The following is a 19,958-nucleotide window of genomic DNA, read 5'->3' on the forward strand; positions in this document are numbered from 1 at the left end:
TATCATTGTATTAAAAAGAATTGGCATTTTAATGATGGATTTGTCTACTTAACTGTGTAACACAAATGTCTATTGAAATGTTTTTACTAACAACTGGTTTACCATCTTAAATTGCCATCTGAACAACTCATACTATATAATTGAATTATGCTAAAGGCAAGATACATTTAATAACTTAAACTGATTAACGTTTGATTCACTCACAGGGTCTCAGTTTTAAGGAGAGTGTGCTTCTGCTATTATCAGTGTGTTAAATTCTCAACTTACTTGCTTACAAAGTAAGTAACAGAGAAGGTGGCTTTCCTTAGAGATTACTTGCCTGCAAATTCACGTGGATAAAGAGTTCCAGGGCATTAAACAGCTGTGTTCCTTTGTTAATGGGTTGTGTGGCACAGGTGATTAACCATGAAGTCGTTAAGGCTTTTCTGTGCTGTGACAGTTTTGTTTACCTATAACAGATTAATGAGCTCGTCAAATGTTCCTTTCTCCCTATTGTTATTTCAGATCAGCCTTGAGTGGAACTTGACAGAAGATGTTACAACAGTTTTATCTCTGGAAATGGTTAGTGTCAGGGATTATCCTCGGTTCTTTCTTCGGACTCTGCTTGGGCCAGTATGATGATGGTAAGTAAGGCTGCTCTCAGTCGGGCCTTTATAGTTCGTGAGGCTTTCTGTTGTTAAGTGGTAAGCGAAACACACCGCAGAAATGAATAATGCTAATTTGTAGTTCATTTTTAAAGGTTAGTAGCTTTGTGCATAATTTGCCTTAATGAAAATAATCCTGCAGAAGTGGCTTCCAATTCAATGTGTTTCTTAATCAGGGTAGCAGAATGATAGAAAATCCAACACAAGGCCGTCATTTGAACAGTTACTAATTCTCACTAAGTAAATTCTTAATGGCTATTCAAAAGGCTAACCACCTTGAATTATCTTTAGTTACCCTTGAACAAACACAAACGATGGTCTTAGAGAAAGCTTAGCAACATAAAGGATACCAAATTTCCTATCAGAAAAGACTCCCAAGAGAGGTCAAGAGTGGATGCCATCAGTGATTTTACTGTTAGCACTTTAATTGTGTTTTGCACTACTTCATTCCCCACTATATTATTTGGAAAGAGAAAAAAAATATATAAATGACTTCACATTAGACTTTATAAGTCATTTCCTGATAGTTAGTTAGTTACTTTAGAAAAATGTATTAGTTATCAAGCTCCTTAGAAACTATTTAACATATTGTGTCTACAGTGGCCCAAATGTGCCTGTCTTAGCTATGTGAAGAAATCTGTCTTAGAATACTACACAATGGAGTTAGTGTGTATATATATATATATATACACACACACAATATATTATATATATACTATATAATATAGTGTATATATACACTATAATATATAGTATATATATTATATATGTTTAATAGAAGAAAAAAAAGGACATTTCCCTTTTAATTTTTACCGTTCTTACCCAACATTTGTTCAGCATTCAGGGTACACAGGCAAGTACCATCTCCTCACCTTTATTGGCCTGTTATCTAGTTGCTATTGGTGGCATCAAAGATTGTGAATTTTGTGTGTGCTTTGTTTGCTTAAATTGAATGACCTGAAGATATATGAATTAAATTCACTTTATCTCAAGCAGTGTTCAAATTGTGTACATATTAAGACATTCTCAGTCTTCCCTTGTTAAAGAAACATGCCTCTTCTAGGATTTGCAGAATAGTTCACAATAGGAACTATTTTCATCAAGTCGACAGCTTACCCCCCTGCAAAGTTCTGCTAATTAGCACTGTGTTGATGTCAGTGCATCTGAATTTAATGTTCATGTCATTGCAGTTTATGAAGATTGCAAATCTCTGGTCTAACCACACATTTAAAAATGCAGTAATAAAATAAATATGCAACCACCACTTTGAAACAAAAACAAAAAATCAGTGCAACTTAAAAGAGCATTCCTTCATAGTAAAGTGGTGCATTTTAAATTGTGCCCCGGGAATATATATCAAGTCAGTGTGTTGATATTTCTTTGTCTTCGGACATTCTATTTTGTATTTATATTTCATGTTCACGTGGAGCAAGCAGGGGAGGGTTCAGTGTCATTGCTAACATTAGACGTTAACAAGCCTTGCACTTTTTAGGAAAGTAATTTAGTCTATCAGAGGAAATCACTCCTGGTTGAACCTATAATGCTATAGATTGGTTTCCTTAATAATCTCATTAAAGCTCTTGGTCTTTCTAAATGTGCTTGCGTAGGCTCCCAAACAAGATTATCAGGTCACTGCTGGCCATCACATAATCTACTCCCTGAAGTGGCGTGGCACTTCGTATCTGCCCAGGCACAGCTTGCAGTAGGGCTGCCCCGTAAAGCGCTGCCCCCATGGATGACTTTCTTTATAGCCATGGTTAGAAAGCCTTCTCAGGCCTCTCCTGGAGGTAAGCGACTCAATACTCAGGAAGACTGAAAGGGTAGGAGCTATGGCAGAGCAACACAAATGCTGTATGGTGTTCTATAGAGATTTCTTACCTTTATATGCTTTTCAGTATTCCTTCCATACTAGCATCGTCCACTGTGCCCCCAGAGGCAAGAATGAGTCTCTCCCCTTAGGTCTCCCCAGGTCTTTACCTCACTCTAGCTTCCCTCAATTTGAGACTCTGACATTACTTTTATTTTGTTGTTCATGAAAATGGTTTTCATAGTTACCTTTTTTTTTAAACTTCATGTAAAATTGTGGGCCCATACTGTGTAAGAATGAAACCAGGACTAGGCAAAGCAAGGCTAACACACAAAATAACACTTGACTGGAATATGTGATATGAATTTCTTGAACAATTTTTTTTTTTGGTTCAAATGCTTGGGTATCCAGGTACATGGATAGATTGAAGGAAGACCATGGTGATAGTCAAAATCATGATAGATACATGCAAGGAAAAGTAAAAATGAAAACACCTTGCCATAGATAAGTCACCGGTTGGATTAGCCCATTTTGGTGGTTGGCAACTGGTTTACATACATAGTTAAGAGCTTCAGATAGAAAAAGATGAACAAGAAAATGTTGCAATACCCTAAGGCTATTCGTACAACATTCTAGGGTTTTCTCATACAGTGGTACCTGGGTTTTCGAATGTACTCCATTCTGGGAGCCCGTTCGAGCTCTGAAACGTTCAAAAACCGAGGGATCCACAGCCCACAGCTGGGCCTCAGGACCTTGCCCTTAGCAGAAGCCGCGGGGCATGTTCCACTTCCGAGGCCTGTTCGAAAACCGAAGCATTTACTCCGGGTTTACGGCGTTCCTAACCCGAAATGTTCGTCAACAGAGACATTGGAAAACCGAGGCACCACTGCATTAAGGGATCGGATTATTTTGGACTTTTAGCTAAGAACAGTGTCCCTATGCTTTTCTATTTATTTCCTTAGGCATAGGGGAGTTGGAAGGAAAAACAAATGGAAAGTGTTTATTTTATAAATACTTTATCCTGAACTGGAACATTCTAGTATTAGCCAAGTATGTGAAACTGTTTCAAAGAAAAACATATTGTATAATTACTATTTTTAATATTTTATAACAAAAATTTTACTTGAAAACTTTGACTAAGTTTTAAATCATTTTATATTTCTCATTCAGATTGCTGGGATAAGTTTTTAGATTCAGCAATAAAATTTGTAGATGGCCTATTCCATAATGGACATTTCATTTGTTTGATGACAACATATCTAAGCAAGCATTAATAAATGAGATTGATAGTATTATATTAAATTAAAAAGTCATAATTTAGCTAAACTGACATAAATTAGAGACTCTAATAGATTTGTAGTTTATGGTCTCCCTCCCTTCAACAGAGCATTAGGGTTGATATTTTAGCTATAGTTTGATGTGTTACAATACTGACAATTTTGTTTGAATGGAAATATGTTTCCTGATCTCAAGTTGAGTGTGGGGAGCCTGGGAAGGAGATGCCATGGGAAGCAGAGAAAGCAAGGCCAACTGCTAAATTGTACATTGGGTGGGATAAAATACCTATAAAACATATTCCTTGTTCTTGCAAATACTATGATTCACAATGAGGCAAACAAACCAAGTTGTGCACAGGTCTTGTGTTTTGTTTATTTTGTTTTGATTTTGAGTCCATAAATAAGTGATGAAAAGGAGGGAGAGAAAGGAAAAAGGGGAAAATTATATATGGGTAATGGGTATATTTCATTATTTCTTCTGCACTTTAAATTGTCCATGTTGAATATGTATCACTGCCATAATCAGAAAAGAAATGTATTTGTTAAAAAAAATAACTATATATATCATAATAGTATGACTAAGTTTGAACCAAAGTGTTAGAGGAGTTTTAAAAAGTGTGTGTATGTTTGTGTGTATGTGTGTGTGTGCCAGAGAGAGAGAGGGAGAGAGGTTTTCCCTAAGTGTGTGCAGACCATGAAAGCCACGTGAGTTCTTTAAGGAAAGGTTCTCCCTGGCTACTCAGATGTTTAGCCTGGAAGCCAAAAAATCTGCCTTTCCCTTAATCTAGTGCATAAATCAGCATATACCTGTGATGTGACTGTAAACATTGTGTAGTGTACAAGCAGAACAACTATATGAAGAAACCCAGTCTATAACAGCAGAGTCACATTTCCTGAGGTTCAGTTCCCTATGATACTAATAACTCTCTGAAGCTCATTTTTATCCAGTTTAGCACAGCATCCAACATATATAGCCAATGTTTACTAAATATTTTATCTTTATTGCTACGATTGCCCTCATTACTTATAAATAATTATACTTCTTTTTCATAAATTTACATATTGATTTATAAATGGGTATTTTGTGTTCCTGTGCAGTATATGTTTGTTCTTTCTTTATATCTCTCCAAATTTACCAAACACTGTGAAGAATTAACTTTGTTAAATTACATTTTATTTTTAAAAGTGTAAATGACTTTATCTTTACCTTAGAAAGCTTTCTGATTCAAATGAAATGTTAAACGAAGCCTGAGGAACATTTTCAGGTTCATTTTCGTACGTGTTACTACATAATCCACGGAAGGTCAGTATTGAGATAGACATGTCAATCAATTAAAGATGTAACCAAGTTCTGAAGTCTGATGCTAACATTCTGACACCCCAGACTGGAAAGTTCATTCTTATCAGTGCATCCAGTGGTCATGAAGCAGAGGGCCAGTGGCTTACACAAATTAGAAGAGAATGGCATATAAATTACAATGCAGATAACAGAATTGTAAGAAAAACTTAACTATCCATTGAGCTAAGTACTTGTGTTTCTGAGCCAGATGTTTCCCCCCTTTAGATGCCTTAATAAGAGGTGGTTAGGTAAACTTATTATCTCTGCAAGAGAAATCAAATGGTCATAGAGATTCATGTTACCAGGCTATTATAGGATGTTACATGGGGCTCTGCCACAGCAATACCTCTGCCTCATGGACTGCGCACTCTATTTGTCGGACACTCACTGACTTGCCCAGATCACTCTAGATATCTTTTCAAAATTCCTTATTTTTTGTGTTTGTTAATTCTAAGCTTAATTCTGTTATTTTCCTCCTGTTAACATTATCTTTCTCTAAACATAGTACAATGCACTCATTTCTTTTGAGACTGTTTTATTTATAATTAAATTAAAGGTAATTATTAGAGACTATACCTAAGTAATTTTCAGCGAGCATGCTTGTCTCTGAAATTAATTCCTCATTTAAATATGATTTCTTATGGCAACATGAATATATAGAAAAATATAGCAAATATTCATGCACACACACAGACACACATGTATAGTGCATAGGTAATACACATCTTAAAATTAAAATCACAGATAGCATATACTGTTATTCAGAACATTTTTATAAATACAATGTAGACATCTTTCCTTTTTACCCCTTTACTTATTCCATCTTATAAGTGTATCTTTATTCTGAGAAGTTAAATTCAAATTATAAGAGTTACTTTGTTGTTTTCCCTACAGGCAGATTTACAATCCCAAAAGTTTGCTGTATTTATTAAGCTTTGTAAACCATTAGATTTATTTACGTTGTGTAGATTACATTATGTGACATTTAAGATGGAATGACACAAAGAGCATTGCTGCTCTCAGTACTTCAGCACAACTTTGTAAACTACATTTCATCCCGAGAGGAAAGCTTGGCTGTATCGTCTTTGTTAGGCTGTCCCCACACCTTCGTTCCTTGTCTCCTCTTTTCTGAAGGTGAGTAACCTTCTGCAACCTTGTGCCCCCCCAAGTGGACTTTGTTTTAGAGCAAAGGTTTGAATGCATCTCTTTTTTGCTTCAGCAACAATTTCCCACTAAACAAGTTTAGAAATATAAACTTTATGACTTGTCTAAGCTCTGACCTTGTGCCTAACAGGATTACCTCATAGCTGTTGTGTACGCTAGTAATAGGCCCATTCAAAACCTACCTGTATATCGTGGAAGTCCAAGGAGCTAAAGAGCCAGAAAAAAAAGACACTGATAATCAGAAGACCAATTATTGTACTTAGAGGATTCTCTCTCTGCTCACACACACACACACACACACACACACACACACACTTTTTTTTCCAGTGTAACTTAGAATAACAAAATATTGATACTGTGGATACTCTCATTTGTCCTGTTAAGACAAGGGAAAGAAGTAAAAGGTCTAATTCAGGGTCCAAGCAATGAAGATAAAATTAGTGATAACTGTTAAGGATGATGCTTCCCTTTGTGGTTTTGACAACCTGAAAAATTTGAACTCACTGAAAAAAATAAATGGCTCACATCCTAACTGTGTTTAAAGGCAGAACTGATTTTAGCTGTTTTTAATAGAAATTGAATTTGAGCAAAATGTAATTGTAATCTCGCTTGCTTTGGAGTCTTTAACCACTGGGACAACTCCTAATAGAGTGGCTTTCCTTTGTTGGGTCCTTTCCTGTCAAATCTCTATACCTGTTAACACTCCTTCTCCAATTTCCTTAAGCTCTGCAATTTCGTGTTTTTTTCCCACAACTCCACTAAAATTGCACTCTCTAAGGCCTCCAATGACTACTTTCTTGGGTAAATCCTATAATTTTCTAGCCTTTCAGCAAACAGCATTATTGATCTAGCTCTCTGCAACTTTCTTTTTCTCAGAGGCTGACTTTTTCTGACTATCTTCATGTCAGATTTCTCCACCTTTGTGGTGGATATTCTACCTTTTGCTAGTCTGTACATTCAAAATTGCCCCACTTTTGTTTATATTTCCATAAGAAGCCATATTTTATAATAAAAACTTAGGATATTTTCTGCTTATGAAGCCCCATTCTTCGTCATTTTCTCTTCTCTCTAACTTTCTTTACACAGTGCATTTATCTAACTATATATCCACTGCATATATCACTACTTTTTCTCCAGCCCACATTTATTTATAATTCTCTCTAGATTTATTTAGTTAACATTTTATTGAATAGCAACTCTGGGGAAAATATTAGGAAAACAACATTGAGGCATTCTCTTAATTTCAAGTATGTTAATGAGAGAGGTAATCAATACAATGCGACCTATGTAATAATAGAATTAGGTACAGTGTGTGTGTTTTGGGACAATACAAATGGGAAATCTGAAGATGAATTTAGGGTAAAGATAGTCAGAAAATGTTTGCAGGGTGAATTTTGATTTTTCAAGGTAAGAGACTTAAAGAGCATATGGAAATTTCAGAATGACTGAAGAACCCTGGGCTGGTGTTCTGATTTAAGATGTACGCAGATATTTCTGTGCATCTTTGAAGATTGTACATGCTGTTTTATGACTCGCTCAGGGAAGGTTAGATAATAAATACCCAAAGGTAACAAAACAGGTACTTGGTTGTGATGATCATGTAGTCAAAACTCACTTACAAGCTTATCTCCTCGTGGAACGCCAGCTAACAGCAATCTTATCTCTCCGTCTCCATCTCTTTCTTTGACTCTGTCTCTGTCTCCGTTTCTGTCTCTCTCTCTTCGTGTAGTTTGCTTGTAGTGCTCAGTTTTTGCAGTCGATTGTGTTCCGTGCCTTCTTATATACTATTATCCTGTGTCTGCATGTATTTCATATACATCATTCCGACATGTTCAAAAGGCTTCTTGAAATCCCCAACCATACCACTGTCCATTTTAGGTGTAAACAGCATCTCCTTATAATAACCACTAACATTTACTTAGTAGTTATTAATGAATTCCTCCATATAGATGATTTTATTTCATTTCCCCAAGACCCCCATGAGGTCCTCATGTTATGTAAATAACCACATCCAGTTATGGAAACAGAGAGGCCACGTTGCTTTTGCCGTGTGGCATTAATCCCGCTGTTAAACGGCAACGTCCCATCAGCTGGGGAGAGGTGTGAGAGCCGAGTGGCACCTGGCGGGCGGTGCTCCTTTGTCACCTTCACAGGATTAGTTGCGGGGAGGGTTGGCAGCACAGGTTTGGAACCGTTGCGAGGGCCAGAACAAGCGGAGGAGACGGAGGCGGTTTGAAGGTCAAAGACACGAAATGGTTTCCTGTCCTCCCTTCTTGTTGTAAGTAGCACGGCGGTGAAACGAGGGAGCGGGAGTGAGGCCCAGGAATACGTGCCCCTCGAGTGCCGGCGACCTAGGCACCTGGGAAACCGCCCCTCCCGGGAGGGCACCTTCCAGGAAGGCCGGGTTTCTGATGGGCACGAAGAGGAAAGGCATGGCCGGCAAAATACAGAGTCACTAAAATCCCAGGACACGCCTTCTGTTATAATCATTCCTTTTTTCCAGACAAGGAAACTAAATATCTAAAGATACAAGCATTCTTACTCAGTGCCGCACAGCTCGTACGTCGAAGGGCCAGGACCTGGCTCGGGCGCCTGGCTCACGCGGCCAGCCTCTCAGCCCTTCATGCGGAGCGCCACAGGGCCAATAAAGGGCGCTCATCTGAACCCTGACCCGTGAAACCTTGAGAGTGAGGAGAGCTAGGATCGTGTCTTACTATGTGTCCACTTATTTAATACATAGTTATTAACATCTAGTGTAAGTCAGTGTTGTGCTAAGTTCTGGCAGTGCAGATGTAAATGGGATATATTTCTTGACCTCGTGAATGTTACTGCCTAGTTTATATGAAATATCAGCAAAAAGAACAAAGATGCATGACAGGGATAGATCAACCTGCTGTAGATTTTGAGGGGCTGAATTTAAACGTGTGGCATTTATGCTGCCTGCTTAGAAAGGTGGTAAAGCCTGCGTCAGTTGTGGTTAGTCATAAAAAGATTTTTTAATTGAATTTATTGGGGTGACATTGGTTAATAAAACCATATAGGTTTCAAGTCTACAACGTAACAAAATATTATCTGCACGCTGCATCTTGAGCTCACCACCCAAAACCAAGTCTCTTTCCACCACTACTTATCCCCTCTTTGCCCTCTCCCATCTCTCCTCACCCCCTTTCCTCTGGCAATAAATAATTTTAAAATGAGATAGGTTTGAGTTACTTGGAACATGCATGAGGAGCTACAATGGATCCAAACCTGATACATATAAATTCATATGTGCACACCAAAGCAAAAGGAAACATAAGAGGATTAATAGAAGATAAAGCATTTGTATTCTTGGATATAGAAGATTATCTATGGCATGGGCTTTGGAATCAGATAGACCGATTTCAGATCCTGGCAAAATCAATAAATAATTTTGGATGAGCTCTATAATCTCTCTAAGACTCAGATCTCCATCAGTTAAGCAAAGGTAATAGCAACTTTCACTAGATTGCTGCGTGGATTAATTGATGTTTTGCATGTAAACTGCTGAGCATGCTTTCTAGCATATAGAAAATGACATACTTGTTTTTTACCTGTTATAATAATTATTACTATTTTCAAATCGAAGTAAGGTAGACTTAAATGTTTTCTCATCATTAATCAATATTTTTAAATTTTCTTTTCTCTGAAAACATTGACATGCACACACACAAACATAATCACACACTGTATATTAATACGCACTTCTCTCTGTGTACTATAATTCTTTGTGTGATTGTCTGTCCACCTAGCCTGTGAACTTCTCAGCTGCATTTATTACGGTATCTGGCATAGAAGAGAAACTCAGTAGCCATTGGTATCTGTATCTCTTTCTTTTTTAATTTTTTTCTTTTTTTACCTTCTTCAACTTTATGTCAATTGTCATTTGTTTCTCTTTACATAGAGGAACTTCCGTTAGTTCCTTCTTATTACTCTTTATTTACTAATATGTGGATGTTTCTCTGCTCAATTCTCTCTCTCTCTCTCTCCCCCTCTCGGCCTTGCTTAACTCTTGTTATCTCTCTGCCTCTCTTTAGCTAATTTAAATTTCAGAAAGTACAATGAGCATTTTCTCACTCCAGACTTCTAACGCATGCATCTACTTTAAAAAGATAATCTTAACCAGACACTTTAGCCTCCCTTGGTACAGAAAGGAATTAGATAGCATTTTAGAAAAAAGAAAAACATACCCAGAGTGTATTCTTATAAAAACTTCCAGAGTGCATGCACACATATTGTAATACCTCCAGAGCTTCCTTCTATTATCAGATGAGGAATATTTTAAAGGAGATGCCATCCAATTTCCTTCTCAGTTGAGAGTGAGGTTTAAAAAGATTTTCAATTCTCTAAATTTCTAAGATTTAAATTAAATGTAGGATCTTGGTCCACTGGAGTTCGTTTGAATATATAAAGTGAGATATAGTCACGGAAAAAGAAAACTAGAAGGAATATTGTCCAGTGAACTGCTGACGCTGGACCTGGGCGAGTTCCTGCAACGCGTGTTTATCACTGAGAGCTTCCTAGATACGTTAACCTGAGAGCAGCAGCCCTTTCTTGCTGCTTTCAAAGTGGTTTCTGGCAGTAGGTTCCCAAAACAATGACACTTGAAGACATCTCGACCTGTTTCTGTTTGTTGCATAATATTAACTGCTTCATTCCAAAACAGAAACAAAAATACACAGAGACTAATTTATATATTAAAGACTAAGAAAATCAGCTTCTATTCACTGAAAATTCTTTATCAATTTTTGGAATACAATGACCATGCTAATGTTAAAAGATACATTATGCAAATATACTTGCAAAGAAACTGTAATTCTGAATTTTCTACTAGCTCTATCCCATCAGTAGAAAAGATTAACGGACAGAATAACTGGCCAATGATACTACTAAGAATAACTAGAAACTTATGAGAAAGCACTTTGAAAACAGAGGAGGTTCAACCTAGTTCCCCAAGACAGGAAAGTGTCAACTGTATTATATCTTGTTGACTTCAGACAAATGTATTGCAATGTGAAATGCTGCAATTTAAGATTGCTGACTTATTTTGCTAGAGTGAAAAAAAGGATAGACTTTTTAAAAAAATCAATGACTTAGAATATTAAAAACATATTCAGTAAACTTTGAAAATAATGGAATCTCATTTAGAATTCTATGCTTATGTGATTCCTGCACCCAGATTTCAAATGGACATGTTTTTGGATCTATACCAAATGACAAAGACATATTTCTCTAAAAGAGAAAAAAGTCTGTATTTAAAAAAATATATGACACACTTTCTTTAATTAAAGATGCAGAGGAACAAGTGAATTGAGAAGCATGTACAAAGTAAAATGATATTCTAACCGCAGAGAATTTCAAAATGCTTCTTTTCTCATAATGCTAGATGCATGCCAAGTTTGATGACACACGCATTGAGTGTATTAGCAAATTACACTAACCAATTGATTCTATTGCAGAATTTAATTATATGCAACTAGACAAAAATAAAAATATCCTTGCTGACACTTCTGCAATGTGTATTATTATTATTAATCTTGTATTGTTGACACTATTACAGGTGTCTCCATTTTCCCCCACTTTGCCCACCTCCACACATTCCCCACCCTCCCTTCCCTTGGCCATCACCACACTGTTTTCTGTGTCTTTGTGTTATGTATGTATGTCTTTTGGCTCATCCTTTCACCTTCTTTCATCCAGTCCCCCACATCCTCTCCCTGACAGCTGTCAGTCTGTTCTATGCTTCCCTGTCTCTGTTTCTATTTTGTTCATCAATTTATTTTGTTCATTAGATTCTACATATAAGTGAGATCATCTTTCTTAGACTGGCTTATTTCATTTAGCAGCACTTTTTTTTTTTTTTTTTTTTTTAATAAGCATTTGGTGAACATCCTTTCAGATTTGAGGTTTGGAAATCATTTTGAACAGGTTTAATATAAGGAGTTATCTGAAGAGATGATTCTAAAACAAACAAAAGTACCTTATGTCAGAATAGGTTTATCACACTGGATCATCACCCCTCTCCTTCTCAGATTGGAGGGTTACAACAGGCCTTTATAAGGAATAAACTTGGATGAAAGTAAAAACAGACCTTTATGTAAAATATATTTTGGGCATTTATTGCCAAATGTGTACTTTTGGATTTTTATTTTTAATAGATTTTGCTTTAAAATGTAAGGAAGTAAGAACAATGTAAATGAACTTCCATGTCTCCACTGGTCCTGATCTGTTATGGTTATTCTGGTTTCTGACATAATCATAATTGCTTCAGGCAGAGAAATGGATTTTCTTATAAATCACTGCATCTCTGCTAGCAATTCGTTTTTCTGTATCTCATTGGATCTCTGCTGATGCATATGTAGTATGTCTGATGTACTAATTGCTTTAGTCACTATTCACTCGTTTAATATTTATTCACTCAACACATTTTTATTGGGTTGATACTGTATGGCAGGAACTATGAAATGTGTTGGGGCAAGGAGTTTTATTCCAGATGGAAGAAGTAATGCGTAAGGCTGGGTGCTCAGAAGTTAGGGTGGTGTGATCAAGAGTCTGATGAAGGCCAGTTTGAAGCGAGTGCTAATAAAGCTGAGGGCATCTGTCGGGACCGGACTTCACTGTTGGCCAGTGATAGCACTTATAGTATTAATTGTAAGTGAAGCCACTAGAGTTTTAAAAGAAAGGGCAGAAGTAGGGGAAAAGGTGTGGTAACATGATTCAATTTATTCTAAAACAGATCACTATCTATAGTAAGAAGGATGGATTTGTGTGAGGACTGATGGAGGAAAATAGCAACTTCGGCAAAATAAACACCCATGACGTGGTCCAAGCAAGAGATGGTGGTTGTTTAAAGTCTGAGGGGATTGGGGTTGGGTAGGGAATGAAACTGGATCTAGAGAAGAAATCACACACACATATGCAATGTGTAATTTATTGGAAACCAGGAGGGAGTAGAGTAATGGGAGGCAAAGGTGGGCAGAAGTAGTTATTGAGTAGAATCCTTAGCTAATATAGAAATTTTAAAAGGGCCACTATTAGAGGGGAAATCATGAGTTTAGTTGTGGGCAGACTGTGTTTGGAATTGCAAGTAGTTAATTCAAGATAATGTTGAATTTTTACATCAATAATAGTAAATAATCCTGAATGTTTTACATCAGTAATAGTACATAATCTTGATTTTCTAAAAAATCAGCAATAAGTTAGAAAATTGTCAGTTTTTTAAGTTATTATGACTTTATTTTTTATTGAAAGATAAATTATCTTTAATTAAGATTGCTCCTGGATCCTTTACACAATGTTGTATATAATTAAATGAATTGCATTTCTTTGTTGGAATGTCTAAAATATAATTGGTAAGATAATTATATACTGGATATTCCTACAAAGAATAATAATTAAACATAATTTTTTCAAGATAAAAATGAAATTTATATTTCATATTTAGTTCATTTGTGTAAAAAATTATAAAGCCAAATTGGTGCAGAAATAAAAGAATGTCAGTCTAGCATTCTAGAACCGTTTATTTTTCTCTAAAAAATTAGTTTCTAGGCCTTGTTTTCCTTTTGATATTATAAAATGAATAAATTTAGATTCTGCTTCAAGAAATACCTTTTAAGTTTCAATTCTTTGACTAAATAAGATTTTAAGAATCTAAAGCCATAGAGTATGTATTCCTCCTCATAGATTCTTCTGACATCATGTTTCTCTGAATCTCCATACATCAAGTCACAATCTATGGGAAATGAAAGTAATTTCAAATTTTGTGATGGCTCCACTGTACAGTGCAACAAATTTGAATTTATAATTTATTCATAAACATATGTATGCAAACTCTTGAGAAAAAATTTTAGAAAAATGATCATGCACTATTTAACCACAGCCACTTGTATTTCAATATGACATGAAACACAGCTATTAATTTGGGAAGATTTAGAGGTCTACTCACCTGAGAGTTTTCCTCCCTCTCGAGGGACACAGGAAATAAAGGAGCAGTGGGCTTCTTATCGCAGGGTAGGGTGCAAATGTGAGTAGGGGCTGGGCGCTACGCTGATCCCATTAGCTGTCTCGTTTTCTTTTTCTCCCTTGTTCCTGTCTGGGTAAATTTCTGCCTAAGAAATTTAGGATCTTAATCATTATTAAATACCTTAACTGAGTGCACCATATGTACCCTAGATACATTAACGCTGCAGGGAGATATTAGTTATTGTTATTAATTTTTCATGACAAAAACTTGCTCCTTGACCAAACCTTAGTCATGCTCTTCTGAGACTTCCTCTCAACTGGGCCTCAAACTTGGCCCATGAGAACTATTAACTCTCAGCTCAATTGCATAAACCCCAGATGCAAAGAAACTCAAAAAAATGCTAGTGTGGTTTCTAAAAGCCCAAGACTGCATCCCTAGGTTGAGCACTCCAGTCTTTCTGAGGAAGCTCAGTACTGCCAAAGAATTTACTGTTTGTTCCAACCAAAACCTGCCTAAAGGCTGCTGACCTACCTTTTCTTAGAGCATTTACTTTAGAAAACTTGCAATTGTAAATCCATCTCTGTCCCTTTGTAATGCATCTTTAACAACCCAGAAATATCTTTCTCAAGGACCTGGGAGCCATCTTTTTGAAATGTAATCATCAAGAAAGCTGGCCCCCTGTCTCCCAATCGCTGTGGGGGAGTAGGAGCCTGACTGATAAGTGCCCATGAGCAGACACAGGTGGCACAATCGCACTGGCCACCCGCTTTAAAGTCCTTCAGTACCTTTTGGCTCATCTCAGCATCTACAAAGCCTCCTGCTTTTTGTTTCAGTAGAGTTGAGCCTAATTTACACCAAAGTCTTTTCCCCATACTGGACTAGTCTGAATAAAATGTCTTACCATTTTTTTATATATATATTTTTATATATTTATATTTTCTTATTTTATTTTATTTTTTTAAATATATCCTTATTGACTTCAGAGAGAGGAAAGGAGAGGGAGAGAGAGAGAGAGATAGAAACATCAATGATGTGCCCTGACAGGGAATCAAACCCTGATCACCTGGGTCCTAGGTTGACGCATAACCCCTGAGCCACACCCGGGCGGGCTCTCTTACCATTTTTTATGTGTCCAGCTTTATTTCTCACTAGGATTGTGATATTTGTTATTGTAATGAATTAACAAATATAAAGCCATCAACAGTTTTATGTTTGTGTTATTTTTAATATTTAATTTTTTAAATACCAAATAAACTCTGTACAAATTTTTCATCATATTTTTCTTTTTGTTCCTCCACTATGAACCCCAAGAGTGAAAGGTGGCATATGCCAAATTACATTTAGAGAATTATAATTAATTCACCTTGTTTTAAGTATCCAAATACATATTCAAATATCTCTACAGAGAAACAGTATTATGACATTAACATATTTTCAGCATGAAAAAAAAATGCCTTGCTACATAACTTATGGCTCTTTATAATATAAACATTTTAATTTTTTTGTAAAAAATTATAAACATTTTCAATGCCTCAAACATGCACCCATGATTTTATTTTTTTATAATCACTGTACAGAACCTGGCAAATTAATTTCAAGTTATTTACTTTCAAGAGATAACTACTTTGTACATCAATGTATAAAACATCAATCGTTTACAGATTTTCCAATGTTTGTGACAGCAACTATTAGAGCAGGTAGCTAATGGGGCCCAATGTATAACTATGAATCAAATATACTAGCAATAAATGCTCTTATGGGGAATTGTTTATGAAAATTTTAATGAGTTTAGAACTCAACATATCTCTGCTTCATCCTGATTAAAAAGGTGGGTTTTTAATATCATTCATGTTTTACCTGAGGATCAACTAATGTAGTTTATTGTTGTTGAGAACAGAGACTTGATTTTAAGAACCCAAAATATGGCATTATTTATTTCTAACTAAAGAAATAAGTTGACATTTCCCACCACTAATTTTATACAAAATTAATAATGATAAAATTACACACTATTATCTAAGGCTGTGTTATACACTGAATTAGTGTGTGAGGAAAAAAAGGAAATTATGCTTTTATTTTTAAGCTGCTTCTTTGGGTTAGCTAAGGAGAAATGAGTAATGGAAGAATTCATGTTAAATAAATGTATGTGTGTACAAGAAGAAAATATTTGTGAATCTTCAAAAGAAGCTTCCACTTACTATTTTCTCTTCCCTTCATCTTCATCTGCTGCAGAATTTTTCACTCTCTGCTCTATGTGCCTAGTATGCCTTGCATGCAGCTTACCACTTACCACTTATCACTTACCACTTATCACACTGAATTTGCTCATCTAGACCACCCAAACCTTGAAGGTAAGAACTGGGTCACATTTATCTTTATATATGGGCATTTTGTATGAATTTTACTCTCTCACTTGGTAGGTCGCCTTTAAGAACTACTTATTGTGCCTGTGGGCTTGGCTCTTAGCCCTCTATTAAAGGTAGGCCTCTCCCATCTGTTTCAACCAACTTCTCCACCATTGGAATTATGAAATTGTTTCCTTTTTGTACCTGTCCTCTATAGGAGACCCTTCAGCTTGGTTTCAGTTCTTGTTTCTGGTGTGCCTCTTGAGCATGGCTTTTTCTTGAGCCTTCCAGTGTTCAACCTTGCCAATACAGCCACACACATCCAGCTTTATTCCTAGATGAAATTCATCCCTAGTCTCATCATATTGCTAGGTGAATAAATTGCACATCCATAATTATACCAAAAGTGTGTTAAGTAAGTTAATAGATGAAAATGTGTGTTAATAAATAATTACTATTTTCCTTAGTTCCAAAAGCAATTTTATTTTGTAACACTCAAAAAATTCTTCTTATTCCAATACATGAATGAGAAGTAAAAATCATTTAAATTCTGAGTTTATATTTTTGTTCATTCCTTTGAGAGATAACTGCATGGATATCAAATCCCTAGTTTTATTTTTTAGACATGCTTTATGACATTTCAAACATTGAGTACAGATAACAAACAATAATAGTTAATCAAAGTTGATTTTAGTTGCCTGAAGCGTTATCTGTGAAGAATACAGCATGGCAAACGCTCTCATAAAATGCGTTGATAGTGTGCTACTGAAATACAATAATAAAACAAAAGATTAAGGTTTCCTCCTTTACCTTTTATTTTAACCGTTTATATTGGTTGGTTTCTTTGCCATGTTTTGACAGTTTCTTGTTTCCATAAATGATAGTTGAGTTTTATAAAATTCTGGGACTCTAAATTATAATAAAGAAAGCCAAATAATTTGGTAAATAGGATTCATGGATATGGCAGGTAGTAATTTTAATCCATAATTTACAATGCATTTCTTTTTCTAAGAAAAAATAATTTAAAATCTGCTAAGATGTGTTTTAGAATAGTTACTTGCCTACCTACTCCATAGAAGCACCAGAGACTTGTAGAGACTGAACTATCCAAGGTCATTAGCTGAGACAGCCCAGGTGCAAGCACAGGCGCTTCTTATTCCAAAATCCCTCGTAGTCTACTGCACAGCACAGCAAACAGCTCTGCATTTGCTTGCAAATGAGCTCCACTCACCTGCCTAGCTTCCTTCCTCCCTCCTCCCTTCCTTTACTTCTCTCTCTTTTATCTTCCAATTCTTCTTTTCTTTTTTATTTCCTTCTTTAATGATTCTTAGCAATAAAACAAACAAACAAAAACCAAAAAGTAGATTCATGGTCACATAATGAGGTTCTCTGCAGATATATTTTTAACCACATCTATTAAATATAGCAAATGCTACATGATATTAATTTTTATTTGAACTCTAAATTATCTTCTTCTGTATTCATTCAGCTATAACTTGGAATTCATTTGAGTTATCCAATTAAATTTCAGTAATGACTATTTAATGTTTTACTTATTTTTATTAACAATTTCTAAATACCACTTTCTTTAGTAAAGACTAGTTTAGCTTAAAATTATACATATATGTATAGATAGATATATGTGTGTGTGTTATTTTTATTCCCGATAAAATGTCAGTTTAATCTAAATGCATCTTTTTCCAAAAATGTAAAATACAGTTAAAAATTAAAAATGCAAATAATTTAATGACGTTATGCATGAGATCACATGTATAACCCGAGGCATGATGAAAGCATGCAGCCCTGCCACCAACTCACCTGAAGGTCAAAGAAGGCCAAGGGACAACCTGAGACTTGAGTTTTACTTCCATAGTTCATGTCATTTGCTTAGGTGGGTGGAGCTGGAAATAGCAATTTCAGAGAAATGAACACAAAGTAGAAACTATTCTACCTAGAATAGACTAATGGAGAGTCAGGCAAAGAAAGTAAAATCAATTGAACTAAACCGTGAATAATTAGGCTGGTAAGATTGGACTTTATTCCAAGGTGATGGGAATCAAATAAGCATTCAGTCAAGAACTAACCTGAAAAGAGTTGTGATGTTTGAAGAAAATGTATCTGATAGTAGTCAGCAAGATGCATTAGCTTGAGGTTGAAAATAAGTGACCAAAACAAAGCATAAGGTAAGAGTTGGTTATGGGAGACACCGGTGGAAATGGGGGTAGAAAGGAACAGGAGCGCAAGACAGTAGAGAGGAAAAATCTACTGCGTTCGCTCAGGCATTTGCAAGGAGTAAAGAAAAAAGATACACAGATTACGCTAAACTTGACGGTGGGCTTTGGAATAATGAAAAGAAGCATTTAAAAGCAGCTTTGCAGAGCAGGTTAAAAGTGTTAGGACAAATGCCACCGAACCAACCAAAACATCCCATTACTCAGGACCTGTGGAAAAATGAAGGTGAAAGTCAGGTCACTGATTATTGCCTTTTTCAAAATCAAGGGCATCAGTAAGTTCTTCCTAGCACTCAGTTTCCCTGGAGATACAACGCCTCTCTTCAGAGACATAAAAGCCAGGGACATCTGGTACCTCACTCACCTCACTCCTTCAACACACACACACACACACACACACACACACACACACACACCCTGACTCTCTCCCCCTCTCTCTCCCTCTCCCCCTCTCCCCCTCTCCCTGTCTCCTCCCCTCCCCTCCTCCCCCCCTACTCTCCCCTTAGCGCAGGGGCACTTCGAGCCAGCACCTTCCCCTAATGCAGCTTCTCCACTTATACGCCCATGTCAATACCGTTTTCTTCCTTTTCCTGTGGAACATGCCCCCCATTTTAGCGCCCATTGAGTGTTCTACGTGACATCATTTATTGAATCACAATTATTAATTATAAGGTAGATGATTCTGGCTAAGTAAGGACGAGATTACATAGAGATTGGGGTTTGAGGAGAAAAGATAAGGGGTTTGCAAATAAAAAACAATGCTGAAGGACTGTACTTTTAAAAATAAAAATAAATGTGATTTTTCTTTTTACATTTAAAATAAGGAAAATGGGTAGGGACTGAGTAGTCACAGCAGAGAATATAAAATATATTGAATATTTTCCATTCTCTGAATGAAGTAGGTAGGAATATCTGTTTAAGATACCTAACTAGGTAGATGAGAGAAGTCAGAAAAATAGTCATCTATAAACCTCATATTTTGGTAAGTCCTACTAAACTTGCTGTTTGCATATATCATCTTGATATTCTCACACAAAGTACACTTTTCTTACAAAATAATCTTGGAGAGGTATGCAGAGACCAGCATATTTAATAAATTTAATATGTACTAAGGGATGTATTTTATTAATACTAGTAATTATTGCTGCTAGCAAAAGGTTTGGAAAGTTA

The 19,958-nt window shown here is 36.0% G+C and overlaps 1 protein-coding gene across 1 annotated transcript in view; it reads left to right on the plus strand.

The window, feature by feature from the left end:
• The window catches only part of PCDH15 (protocadherin related 15), a 904,849-nt gene that overhangs the window by 472,996 nt on the left and 411,895 nt on the right, over positions 1 to 19,958 (plus strand). Inside the window, exon 5 of the mRNA XM_081159054.1 lies at positions 505 to 623. Within this exon, the coding sequence (XP_081015180.1) occupies positions 533 to 623 (91 nt within the window). The 5' untranslated portion in view covers positions 505 to 532. The remainder of the gene's footprint in view (positions 1 to 504; positions 624 to 19,958) is intronic.

The sequence above is a fragment of the Miniopterus schreibersii genome, assembly GCF_964146895.1.
Source record: "Miniopterus schreibersii genome assembly, chromosome: 14".
In the NCBI taxonomy this organism is placed as follows: Eukaryota; Metazoa; Chordata; class Mammalia; order Chiroptera; family Miniopteridae; genus Miniopterus; species Miniopterus schreibersii.